The sequence below is a fragment of the Wyeomyia smithii genome, chromosome 2 (assembly GCF_029784165.1).
Source record: "Wyeomyia smithii strain HCP4-BCI-WySm-NY-G18 chromosome 2, ASM2978416v1, whole genome shotgun sequence".
NCBI classification, from domain to species: domain Eukaryota; kingdom Metazoa; phylum Arthropoda; class Insecta; order Diptera; family Culicidae; genus Wyeomyia; species Wyeomyia smithii.
The window spans coordinates 96,581,793-96,595,979 of record NC_073695.1 but is presented as its reverse complement, the minus strand read 5'-3'; the positions used below and the strand labels follow the sequence as shown (position 1 = coordinate 96,595,979).

Genomic DNA, 14,187 nt, shown 5'->3' with positions numbered 1-14,187 from the left:
AACTGCACACATAAACGTTACCGAATGTAAATAAATTTCAAGAAAATCTACCCTCTGATACCCAGTGCTGCCTCTAGACGGCCTTAATCAGAAACTCAATATCTTTTCATCAAAACGTCTGTTCACACTTATTTCTCATAAAATGAACTGACATCAAAATTAATTATTTTGCGCTTCATCCTGCAATGATATTTCAAATTAAAAGATTATTAGTGAGGAAATTCGATTCGGAATAATTATCAGTGGCTGTTTAATTGCTTTATATTTCAGGTTTGTATAAGTTTTGTTTCTATTCAACTTCAAAATACTGAAAAATTTACAAAAAAGCGAAGACCGCCTAGAGGCGGCATTGGGCACTGCCGACATGAAAAATTTTCGCTGATGCCAAGTAACGTTTTTTTGATTTGTTTCTTGTTCAGTCATGAAACGGCGACAGGAATCGAAGCTTTGATGATGCAGGAGCTTGACAATAAAACGAATCTGGACTGTGACATTTTAGATGATTTGATAGTGACGAGGATTACAAAGAGATATGCGACGCGCATTTAGCCAACCGCCCCAAAAAACGGTAAACAAAAAGCTTGACCATCGCGTTCTTCATTTTTAAAGTCATAAATTTTTGAGTCGAAGCTGTGTCTGCATTCAGAGAAATCATCAACAAGACAAAAAACTTGAACTGCCAAAGTCTTTCATCCTTTTAAACACGATCCCTTCCTAAAAAGTTCAAAAAGCTGGACACTCCATTTAAATTCTTCAACTATTTAGATAAATCTATACGCTTTCCAGAAAGATATTGGAACAACTTTGAACACTACACCGCGAAAAGTTTGCACATTTGTAGGAATTTTGTATTTTATGTATGTTAATAGTTATTCCAGTGTTTGTTAAAATGGGATTGAGTATGCAATAATAGCAATCCAAGAAACCATGCCGATATATCATTTCGAGCAAATAATATATAAAATTATCCACTTTACCGACGACAGTGCAGTTCCTCGTGAAGGACCTTCTGGATACGATAAGCTATATAAAAGTCGACTAATTATTAACTATGTCAACCAAACCTTCCAGTCAGTTCCAATGAAGTAGCCCCACCAAAATAAAACTTTTTTTAGAAACAATATATGCCAGACAAACCAATTAACGGAACATCTAATTATTTGTCCTGTGTGACGCACATGGCAGTTTTTGTTTCACCTTGTGAAAGGATTGCTTTTTCGATTTCCATCATCGCTAGCTGCATAACAATTTAGTTAACATAAAATGAGCTCGAAATAAATTCCGTTTTGAAATAATGTTCCTTTGATTTTTTTTCACGGGTGCCCAGTGCCGCTTTGGGCGGTCTTGATATTTTTTCAAATAAGTAACTATTTTTCAAAACAGAAGTTTTCTTTTTATCAGACATGTGTTACGGATCACAAAACAAAGCGGCTAGAATTCTTCAAGCAAAAAAAAATTGGGCATCAGAGGCTTAAAAATGGCGTCTGGAGTCGATTTCTGGCTCCTGAACATAAAGCCAGTCATTTTAGGCTGTTTTTCGAAAAACCTGATTGAAATGACTGTTTAAATTACTTGGGAGACCTCCCTCCCCTTCCGGGGGACTGTCAAACCACCATAGGAATTTGTGTTCGATTTGTATACGAGCCCTCCCATCCTGAAGTGGGAGGGGTGTCGAACTACCATGAAAATTTTTCAAAAGCCTCAACATATCAAATTTGGCTCTATTCACTTGATCATTTCTCGAGATGTGCAGATATTTGTGTTTCATTTGTATGGAATCCCTCCCTTCCAGAAGATAAAGCGGTGTCGAACCAATATGGACATATTGGTTACCCCAAAAAAAAAAATCCACATGCCAAATTTGGTTCCATTTGCTTTGTTAGTTTTTGAGATGTGCAGAAATTTGTGTTTCATTTGTGTGGAAACCCTCCCTTCCAGTAGAAGGAGGGGTATCTAACCATTACGGACATAATTTTTACCCCTAAAAAATTTCACATGCCAAATTTGGTTGTATTTGCTTGATTGGTTTTCGAGCTGTGTGAATTTCGTGTTTCATTTAAATGGGACCCCTCCCTTATAGAAGAGGGAGGGGTGTCGAACCATTATGGACATATTTTTCACCCATTAAACCATTAACATGCCAAATTTGGTTCCATTCAATTGGTTAGTTCTTGAGATGCGCAGAAATTTGTGTTTCATTTGTATGGCATACCTCCCTTCAAGAATTGGGAGGGGTGTCAAACTAATGTGGCCATATTTGTTACCCCTTAAAACATCCAAATGTCAAATTCGGTTCCATTTGCTTGATTAGCTCTAGGGATGTGCAGAAATGTATGTTTTATTTGTATGGGACCCCTCCCATACAGGGGTCTCAAACCATCATAGGAACCTTTCTCGGCCCCAAAAACCTCTGCATTTTCCCGTTGATCGGTTCGGTAGTTTCCGAGCCTATATGGATCAGACAAACAGACAGACCGGACTACTTTTTCATAGGTACAGTCAGGTTTTTTTTACGCGGGGGATACGTACTTCGTAAAAAAAATCCGCGTAAAAAAAACACGTTTTTTTTAAGTCCGCGTAAAGTAGTCCAGCAAAAAGGGCTTTAGAAAAAACCAGAGACGCTCTAGAACCGGCGTGGCGGAGTATTTTTTGGACTAAGTCTTTTACTAGATAAACACTTAAACGTTTCTGGTTCCAAACCCACGTTAATTCAGAAATTCGCGAAAATTTTTTTGAATTAGCGCGGTATCGCGTAAAAAAAAACCGCGTTAATTCAAAAATCCGCGTAAAAAAACCGCGTTGATTCAAAAATCCGCGTAAAAAACCGCGGTAATTCAAAAATCCGCGTAAAAAAACTCGTAAAAAAAATCCGCGTATAAAAAAACCGCATAAAAAAACCTGACTGTATAGGTTTCCAACACTCAAAATTTATTTCACCTACATCCAAAGATTTAACTTCCGATATGTTTAAAGTCTGCAAATGCATAACAAATCGGTCATTGGATACGTTCAAACTCAAAACAAAAATCGTTTAAAATGATTGGTTTTATCGGAATGAGAACATCCTTGCCTTTCAGCTTTTTCACATCACCTCGATTCTCAAAATACCCATATGACATTCGGTCACTTTCGGCTGATTTCTAGAAAAAGAAGTCGTCAACTTAGATTTCAAAATGTCGTGTGGAGTCAATTTCTGACCGCTAACCATCAGCCATATTGGGTGGTATTCAGTCATTTTTTGCTGTTTTCCAGAAACCGGGAGTCACCATCCTAGAACTCAAAATGGTGTCTGAGATAGATTTTCAGTGACTGTGCATTATGATTACGGAAATACCATATTTGGTCACATTCGGCTGTTTTTCAGACACCGGAAGTCGTCATTCTGAATTTCAAAATGACATATGAAGTTGATTTCTAGCCTCTGGGCGTCATTCTGGTTACGGATGTACCCATATTGGGTGATATTAGGCCATTATTGGCTGTTTTCCAAAAACCGCAAGTCGCTATCTTGGATTTCAAAAGAGTATGTGGAGTTCATTTCTGGCCTCTGGGCGTCATTCTGGTTCCGAAAATCGTTACATTTGGGGTTGTGATCGGTCTTTTTGGGATGTTTTATAAAAACCGCCTTCATCTGAGGTCGATTTTTGGCTTTTGTGCATCATCATGACTACGGAAACACTCATTTTGGATGGTATTTGACCACTTTCGGTCTTTTTCCAGACACCGGAAGTTGCCATCTTGGAATTCAAAATGAAATACGAGGTTAATTTTTGGTGTCTATGCATCGTTACGATTACGGAAATGAGCCGACCTGATTTTAGGCGGTTACAATTAATTTCCATTCTCTTCCAAAGAAGGATTAAGAAAAATCCTAAATGGAAAAAACATCTTTGGAAAAACTTGTCATTAATATGCATGGACAAGATGATGAAATCATTTCTCTTGTCAATTTGTTTCAACATCGCAAGTGTTGAAACTTGAAATTCCATCCACCACTCATGTTATGAAAATATGAAAAGTGGATCATAATCAAAGAAGGTATTGTTTTGATTATGGAGGCAAAAACAATACCTCAGTTATTAAATCGAACGCAAGTTCGAATGTTTTAAGTTTATATTTACAGCAAAAAACTCCAATTCGCGGATGTTTAATCAAAACATGCAACCGAGCGGATTTACGAAAAAGTCAACAACGATTGCATCAGCCGTGCACGGGCACGTTCGCGAGGAAAGAGACGGAAGAGCGGCCCGCTCTCGTGAGAAGACGACGCCGCGGGAAAATTCGGAGTGACCGGAGTAGCGGCGAATACTTAAGCTGGGACTTCAAGGAAGTCCGAGGTCGTTATAGTGATACCCCTCGTGAGGCAGGTGCCTACGTGGTTATAGTGATACCCCTCGTGAGGCAGGTGCCTACGTCGTTATAGATAGTCCGCGGTTCGTTTAGGTGTTAACTCTTAAGTTTTATTCCGCGAGGCAGAAGTGATGCCCGTTGTTTAAGTTTCGGTTTAGTGTTTAAGTGATTTAATATTTTTTCAACTTAACTGATAGATTAAAAGTAATTAAAATCGAGCAGATGTAGTGCAGTTAATCAAAGGACATATCACATCCAGCAGTAATAGTGTCTAACCACTCGGTACGTATTCCGCTTCATTGGTGACAGCGCAAAAGAGCCTGAAAAGATAGGCTCAGGTGCGCCGTTTTCTGGCTGGGCCAGTAGTGAAAAAGTAGAAAAAACTTACGTGCTTAAGTGACTTTGACGTATCGGAAAAACAGACCCAAATCAACGAAAGTGAATGCCACGAAACGTGCAAGTCCAATATTTCTAAGGGCTCCTCCTCGAAGATGGTCGAAACCTAAAAGAACAAATAAAAAGGATTAGAAGAAGAAACAGTGAAAGTGTTAGAGGAACAATAATAACAATCCGAGATCGACTGTTGACCAGTGTTACGCGAATTCAAGTTTTCGAAATCCAATCGCAATAGATCCCACGGACAGGGAGCAGCTCACAGGGCACTGGAACCAGCAACAGGATTCAACCTACAAAAAAAATGAAAATAAGACAGAGCAAATGAGATACGAACAGGCCTATAGCCTAGGAAATTGAGGTAAATATATATAGAAAAAAAAAAATAAGAATTTAAATCCTGTTTGTAGTAGTCAACAAATACTTTTGACACTACGTAAAATGTATGCCAAGAAACATTTAAACAAACGAAGAGGACTAAAACATAGGGTAACGCCTCAAATTACAAATATGGAAAGACCGAAAAGACACGAAAATTATGAGATACCACAAAGATTAAAAATTTTGTTGGAAAGACCAACAGTATCTCTGGAAGAACAGATAAGACATTCCTGGAATAAGGAAGACTGTTCTGAAAACATATTTGTAGAAACTAATGGTCTCACAGCCCATCGAACTTATGCAAGAAACAATACTGATTGCATAAGAGGTAAAGTTGGGTTCACAAAAGGTCTCCATGTATGGGAAATAACATGGCCTAGTGAACAGAGGGGGACACATGCATACGTTGGAATAGCAACGTCTGATGCAACCTTACAATGCATGGGTTATCAAAGTCTATTAGGACTAGATAGCAATTCTTGGGGCTTTGACATAAACAGGGGCATGACGCTTCATGATTCAATCATTGACACGTACCCGAAAAAACAAAATGGTAGAGAACGAAAATCTTTTGAAAAATTCAAAATAAAGTTCGAGACTATTAAAGTGATACTGGATATGGATAAAGGCACACTGAGCTTTTTAGCCAATGGCCAATACTTTGGAGAAGCCTTCGAGGGTCTCCAAAATAAGACACTATACCCAATAATTTCAACAGTTTGGGGCAGAAGTGAGGTAAAAATGGAATATTTAGGTGGTTTAGAGTCTAAACCAATTACCTTACAGGAATTGTGCAAATACACAATCTGTAAAGGAATGTGTTCAATACATTTCAAAGAAAATGTCAAACTTTTCCAATTACCAAAGTCAATAGAGAACTATTTGTGCCTTCAAGGAAAGGACTTTTGGAAAAGGAGTCTGAACACAGACAGAAAACATGAATGCACAAATTATTGTGTCACAAATAACACGATTGGGCTCCGAGTAAAAGACGTGTGAAAAAAAAAAAAATTATGGATTTACACACATCTGTCAGCATATTTTTTTTTAGATATATAACTATGTAGTATGATAGAGTTTAATTTTAATAGTATATAATTATTTTTGGGATTATTCTACATTTTATTATACAATTATTTAATAGAAAACAAAATGAGTATATTTACAGATTAATCCTGCCTAAAACCTCAAATCAGGGGGGGTTTTAGGTCAACAGCAATTTACCAGGCGATCCACAGAAGACGAGAAGGAAGATAAACCAGAATGGTGAATAGAAGGAAGGTAAAACAGAATGATGGTATGGTGAGTGTAGATTGCTGCTATACGGTAATGCAAGTGTAATTTTGGGTTATCCTTTTCGGTATTAAATACTTGCATTGCTGTAGACCTGTTTTTTTTTTTTTCCTTTCATATTTCCAATATTTTTACTTTTAATTTGGTATAAGATTTTTTGGCTTAATTATTGACAAGAGGGGTGAATTATCATGAATTCTCAAAATTATATATTTGTGAGAAAAATATTTTTCTTGACTCTATATTTTGAGTAAGAAAATGGAAATATTAAAATTAAAATTGTTTTCATTATTAATAAATATTAAAGACATATATGCTTAAATGGGAAAACATGAAAAAGGTATCAAATTGGGAAGAAGTTGACAATAGGAGAGAGTAGAGAAAAAAAAAAAAAAAAAAAAAAAAAAAAAAAAAAAAAAAATTATTATAATATAAATAAAATACACTAAAATTAAAAGTAAAGTAACATACAATTTAAAATATTCAGAGCAAAAAAAAAAAAAAAAAAAAAAAAAAAAAAAAAAAAAAAAAAAAAAAAAATTATTATAATATAAATAAAATACACTAAAATTAAAAGTAAAGTAACATACAATTTAAAATATTCAGAGCGTAAAGATAGGGATATAAAGTTAGGAACTAAGACTAGGGTCAGACAGTAGGAGAACGATAAAAGGATCAGTACTCACCGAACGGACGGCGGAGATAAAAGACGGATGGAGAGAGATGAATCTAGAACGGATTCAGTAAATATATATTTGACTGAATCAGAAATTAATATAGCAGTTGAATAAAACGGAAGAGAAAAGCAGTCTTTCATCATCAATCAAGAAAGATGTTTAAGGAGATAAGACTATTCTATCAGCTAGGAGAAGCCGGATAAGTCATTATATACACACACTTTACACCACTTGCAATGGGATAGACCTGAAGAGCAGGATCGATGAAAACGGGTTTATGTCTTCAGGGAACAGGAAGAATCCCAAATTTATCGGCAGGATTATAAGTGTAGAGAAACACCAGATCAAGTCTTAGGACTACGTGCAACAAATGATCGGTGTTATATCCGAGCATAAAGATTAAAAGCTGTAACATCTAGGATATATCTCAACAGAATTCAGGACTTAGGTCAACCAAGAAAGATCCTGAAACAACAAATATTCTTCGTGTTAATGGGACGGATAATACCAAGGAAGGAGGATAGACAGGAGTGGATAGAGGAGCGAACGAAAGGGGGCGGACGGCTCTCAGGAAAGGAGAAGGAGAAGGAGTACGGAATAGTATGGATAGAACAGTAGTAGCTAGGGAATAGAGTAGTAGGGTACAGAGGCAAAAGATCTTTCATTTCCAAATTATCCAAAAATCAGGTTCCTTCAAATTTTTTTTTTGTAACCCATGCCAAATACTTTCATCATGTTTTTAATGAATTGCATTAATTAAAAACTCGATCAGTGGGGGTTTTATGAGCCGACCTGATTTTAGGCGGTTACAATTAATTTCCATTCTCTTCCAAAGAAGGATTAAGAAAAATCCTAAATGGAAAAAACATCTTTGGAAAAACTTGTCATTAATATGCATGGACAAGATGATGAAATCATTTCTCTTGTCAATTTGTTTCAACATCGCAAGTGTTGAAACTTGAAATTCCATCCACCACTCATGTTATGAAAATATGAAAAGTGGATCATAATCAAAGAAGGTATTGTTTTGATTATGGAGGCAAAAACAATACCTCAGTTATTAAATCGAACGCAAGTTCGAATGTTTTAAGTTTATATTTACAGCAAAAAACTCCAATTCGCGGATGTTTAATCAAAACATGCAACCGAGCGGATTTACGAAAAAGTCAACAACGATTGCATCAGCCGTGCACGGGCACGTTCGCGAGGAAAGAGACGGAAGAGCGGCCCGCTCTCGTGAGAAGACGACGCCGCGGGAAAATTCGGAGTGACCGGAGTAGCGGCGAATACTTAAGCTGGGACTTCAAGGAAGTCCGAGGTCGTTATAGTGATACCCCTCGTGAGGCAGGTGCCTACGTGGTTATAGTGATACCCCTCGTGAGGCAGGTGCCTACGTCGTTATAGATAGTCCGCGGTTCGTTTAGGTGTTAACTCTTAAGTTTTATTCCGCGAGGCAGAAGTGATGCCCGTTGTTTAAGTTTCGGTTTAGTGTTTAAGTGATTTAATATTTTTTCAACTTAACTGATAGATTAAAAGTAATTAAAATCGAGCAGATGTAGTGCAGTTAATCAAAGGACATATCACATCCAGCAGTAATAGTGTCTAACCACTCGGTACGTATTCCGCTTCAGAAATATGCTTATTGGTTGGTAAATTAAAAACAGAAACATCTTGGATTTCAAAATGGCATGTTTAGCCGGTTTCTGGCCTCTGAGCGATATTCTGGTTCCGGAAACACCCATTTTGGGTAATGTTCGGTTAGGTCCGGCTGTTTCAAACTATCATAGAAACATTTCTCACTCTTTCACATGCCAAATTTGGTTCCATTTACTAGATTAGTTCTTGAGTTGTACAGAAATTCGTGTTTTATTTGTATGGGACTCCTCCCTCCAAGAAGGAGGGGGGGGGGGTTGAACCACAATGAAAATATTTTTTGGCCTTAAAAGTTTTTACTTGACAAACTTGGTTCTATTTGCTTGATTAATTCGGGAAGTTGGTCTGCTTTACAAGCTGATTCGGACTGACCTAGAATCGTGCGCAAATGGAAGCCTACGCGAACAGGATGATATCGACGTGTCACCAGTTTAACGAAATTGGATTCACGATCCCGGAACGGTTTTTAGGTGTTCTTTTGCTAGCTGGACTTCCTGAGCGATATCAACCCATGGTCATGGCTCTGAAGAACTCGGGAACAGCTATAATGGGGGATTCTATAAAAACAATTCTGCTGCAGGAAGAGCTGTTGCCAAGTGAAAAAACAGCATTCGTTGCTAGGGGTAAGTTCAAAGCTAAACCGGAATTCGCCCATGGCAACGGAAGAAGCAAAAACAAAAGCTCGGCACAATCTAAAGGCCAGCAATGTAGAAAATGCAGCAAGTTCGATCACATCGCAAAGTTCTGTCTGGAGAATTCTGGAACCGTAAGCAAAAAGGCCTTTTGCACGATACTATCGACAATTCAGAGGCAGGAGAATAACCAGTGATATTTAGATTCGGGGGCGACCAGACATATGACGTGGGATCTGGAGCTGCTGGATGACGTATGAACCAAAATGAAATTCTTTTTACTGCAAACAAGGAAACGATGAAAATTGAAGCTTGTGGTCGTAAGGCAACTCTTCATCCAGCGTGTCAGAAAAATGGAGCTGAGATTCCAGTACACGATGTGCTATTTATCCCTCATCTTTCGACAAACTTTCTGTCGGTGGTGCAGATTGTGAAAAATGGATTTCAGGTTGTATTTCAAACCAGTGGCTGTGAGATCTACAATACACAAGGTAAACTGGTAGCAACCGGAGTCGTCGAGAATGTTTTATTCAAGCTGGAGCAGTTGGAAGGGGTTTGTCATAGGGCTAGTCAGGCAATGTTGAGCTCTGCCATTGCATCTGCAGAAACTTGGCATAAGAGGATGGGTCATCTCAATTACAACAGCGTGTAAAGATTGGCGAATGGCATCGCGTGCGGAATGCAAATTTCAAACGAACAACGCAACGATTGAACCGTGTGTCCAATGGGGAAGCAGACCCGCATTCCATTTGGCAAGAGCGGATCGAGAGCAGAGGAATTGTTAGAAGAGATTCACTCCGACATAGCGGGACCAATGGAGGTATCGTCACCATCAGGAAGTCGTTATTATGTAACGTTCATCGACGATCGATCGCGGAAAATGTTCGTTTACTTCTTGAAGACAAAATCTGAAGAGGAGGTCCTTGGTCGTTTCAAGGAATTCCAAGCACAAGCGGAGCGCCAGTGCGAAAAAAAGATAAAAACCCTGCGAACAGATAATGGTAAGGAATATATCAATAACGGATTTCAAAGTTTCTTGAAGAAAATGGGAATACGGCACCAAACAACCAACGATTATACCCCAGAGCAGAATGGACTGGCAGAGCGTGCCAACAGAACAATTACCGAACGGGCAAGTTTGAATGCTATTCGAAGCGAACCTTCCGAAATTCTTCTGGGCAGAGGCAACGGCAGCAGCAGTATATCTTGTGAACCGATCTCCCACTCGCGGACATGATTTGACTCCTGAAGAGGTTTGGAGCGGACGGAAACCAGACGTTTCTCATGTTAGAGTGTTTGAAACGAAGGCCATGGTGCAAGTGCCAAAACAAAAACGACAGAAATGGGATTGAGGAGGAGTCAAAAGGCTACCGTTTGTACGATCCAAAGACGAAGTGTTTTCTGAAGAGTAGAGAGGTGTGTTTCATCGACGAATGCATCGGAGAAAAGGGACTTCCATCTAACAAACAACGAACTATAGTTCCGGTAGAATTCAGTAGTGTTCCAGCGACAGTTCCGAACGTTCCTGTCATTCAAGAATATGATGAAGCAGCATACGAAACTGCAGAGATTTCAGAAGATGAGGACATCAAACACACATGTACTGACTCCAACGATGTGACTGTGCTCCCTCCACGACAATCTTCAAATCCACCTAGGTCACAGGTGTTGAGGCGCAGTGGAAGGGAGCACGTGTTTCCAGGCAAGTATAAAGATTTCAACGTTCAGAGCAAAGGTCTTCCCGTCAATCCTAATCCCCAGGTCAAACCCGATGTGTTGCGAGAAGTAGATGGTTTCAGTGATGAAGACAACGATCATCATCCCAAACAATGCTCGGCGTTGGATGCTAACCATGGATCAGGCGCAGTCGATTAACCAAAAAACTATAGGGAGGCGATGGCTTCGCCATACGCAAAGAACTGGAAGCAGGCAATGGCGGAGGAATTGGAGTCGATTCACGCCAATAATACCTGGACGTTGGCTGATCTCCCTCCAGGACGAAAAGCTGTAGGATGCAAGTGGGTGTACACTTAAGTGAGACATCAACGGAGAAGTAGTTCGATTCAAAGCTCGTTTAGTTGCCCAAGGCTTTAGCCAACAGTATGGATCTGATTACGATGAAGTATTCTTTCCGGTAGTGCAGCAAACCACTTTCCGGACGTTGATGGCAGTCGCAGCAAAAAAAAACATGGCCGAAGCAGTACGATGTCAAGACCGCATTCTTGAATGGCGATATTGAGGTGGAGATATACATGCGGCAGCCAAGCGGATTTATGAAACAAGGAAATGAGTGGAAGGTTTGCCGACTGCATCGTAGCTTGTATGGGCTGAAACAGGCGGCGAGAGCATGGAACCAACGACTGCATGAAGTGTTGAAGCGGCAGCAATTCCAAAGATGTACATTCGATCCGTGTTTGTACCGGAAACAGTTGAATGGGCGTTGGGGTTACGTACTCGTATACGTCGATGACCTGGTGATGGCGAGTGAAGATCTAAAGATGATTGAAACTTTTGTGAGAAGTCTGAAGGGGTCGTTCGAGGTCAGCGAGTTGGGTGATATCTGCTTTTACCTAGGGATGAAAATTGAAAAAGACCGTCATGGTAATTACTTTTTGAGCCAGCAGAAGTACATACGTGAAGTAGTGGATTCAAGCGGGCTGACGGATGCCAAAATTTCCAAAACTCCGTTAGATCCCGGATATTTCAAAAATGAAAATGAAGGGACTCCATTGGCAAGCAATACCGAATATCAGAAGTTAATTGGAAAGGTCCTGTATATAACTGTTAACACACGACCTGACATTTCGACCGCTGTATCAATCTTGAGCAGAAAGACGAATCTTCCCACGCAAGAAGACTGGAGTGAACTCAAGCGCGTGGTACGGTACCTCAAAGGAACGATCAACTGCCGATAACGGTTGAGTAGGAAAGGTGAAACCGGAACAATCGTCGGTTATTCTGACGCTGACTGGGCTGAAAATCGAGATGACCGGAAATCGCACAGCGGATTTGCATTCAAGGTTAACGGAGGAACAGTGAGCTGGGCTTGTCGTAAACAAACTTGTGTGGCCCAATCAACAGCAGAGGCGGAATTTATCGCACTTGCTGAAGCAGCACAAGAAGCTCTATGGTTGAAATTGCTACTGCGGGAGCTAAATGATGAACAGAAAGTTATCATACACGAAGACAACCAAAGTTGTCTAAAAATTATTGAGAGAGAAAAATTAACAAGGAAAATGGAGCACATAGCGACGAAGTTTCATTTTACAAAGGATCTAATTGAGAAGCAAGAGATAAAGTGTATCTACTGCCCATCTGAAGATATGGTAGCAGACCTCATGACGAAACCATTGCAGCGCGTTAGACTGGAAAAACTAGCAAAACTAATTGGGTTAACCATTACCGTTCAAGAGGAGTTTTAGAGTAGAAAACGGAAATGGTCATAGTATGCTAAGTATTATTAATATCAGTAGTTCAGAAAGAAATATAGCTAATTCGTATTTGTTCATTCGTTCAACCAAGACGAATTCACTTGTATATAACAAGGAAATTCTATAGCACTGATTCCTTTTTCTGGATACCGAAAAAGATTCGAATGAAGTTTGATACGGCAGCACAGCAGACTCGTTGGTCATTCGTCGCAGAAAAAGGCGTATAGATTCCTAGATCGGAGCACCGAGCACATAATTAACAACAGTCAGTTATCATTGAATATCGCATTCCATCCATTCCATTCCTTCCGGTGAACAACCACACGACACGGAGAAATGATTTGCGCTGAGCTCTGAAGAAAGCGAAGATCTATTTAACAAACAAAGCATTCCGATAGGAATGCCCCAATGGACACCTTAATGGTGATAAAGCCAGTCGAAGCGAAACAAGAACTGAACACAGGAGCACTAGCAGCATATGGGTATCAGCACCCGATGTTCATGAAGTTCGTTTTAAGATTTAGGCTATGGCTATGGGAGGAGGAAAAACTACCAGATGAGTGGATGGAGGAAGTAGTCTGCCTCAAATACAAAATGGGTGAGAGGCTGAAGTGCCGTTCAGGACGGTTCAGGGCGGCCTATAATATAGGGTAGATCTGCTTAATATAGACCGCTTCCTTTAGTGGGCCACCTGAACACCTTTTACCAAACAACGCATGATAAATATTCTTGTTTTGATAGGTTCTTTAACAATGTCAATAATGTTCTTCACCAGAAATGTTGCAACAGACGTTTACTATAATTTTCTTAATTAAAGCTGTAAAAAATATCTTTTAATAACAGCTACCTGATTTGCCATGGTTCATTAACGTTTTCATAAGAAACGGCTTTACCAAAAACTTAACTGACATCACACTTTCTGAGCGAAAATTACCAGATTATTGATGAACGGGTAGTATAATAGTGTCTTTAAAAGATACACACTTAAATTAAATCACTGAATTCGTTTATTTTTTCACCGACTTTTCAACAGCTGAGCGCTCAGTAAAACGTTCGGTAATATAAACCATTACCGAACGATCAGTAATCAAATTGTTGAAGCTTTCTGTCATTATTACCGACTCAATCTGTGGAACCGGCAAATGCGATTAGTTGTCAGAACTACCGATCAAATCTGCAAGTTGTTTAAGACAGTAGGGAAAGGATGTTTGTTATTTGTTTATTTTTAAATATTTAAGTAAACCAGAAATATGATTCAACGTTGTTTTGATGAAATATATTCTTATACCAAGATAATTAAAAATTTTAAGTATTAAAAAGAAAAAAAATCAAAAATCGATGTTCGCCGCTTCGAATTTGTCCAAGCGAAAATCGTTT

General features: G+C 39.1%; 2 protein-coding genes across 2 annotated transcripts; both read left to right on the top strand.

Annotated features, from left to right (window-relative positions):
• The first annotated feature begins 3,874 nt into the window (after positions 1–3,874).
• On the top strand, positions 3,875–6,146 carry LOC129725194 (protein gustavus-like). Its single transcript, XM_055680725.1, has 2 exons — positions 3,875–4,367; positions 4,406–6,146. Exon 2 carries the CDS (start codon positions 5,185–5,187, stop codon positions 6,121–6,123), a length of 939 nt encoding a protein of 312 aa, XP_055536700.1. The 5' UTR covers positions 3,875–4,367; positions 4,406–5,184; the 3' UTR covers positions 6,124–6,146.
• A 3,531-nt stretch (positions 6,147–9,677) lies between these two features.
• LOC129719773 (uncharacterized) lies at positions 9,678–10,031 on the top strand. The gene has a single exon (XM_055671183.1). The coding sequence runs from the start codon at positions 9,678–9,680 to the stop codon at positions 10,029–10,031; it is 354 nt and encodes a 117-aa protein (XP_055527158.1).
• Positions 10,032–14,187: the final 4,156 nt, after the last annotated feature.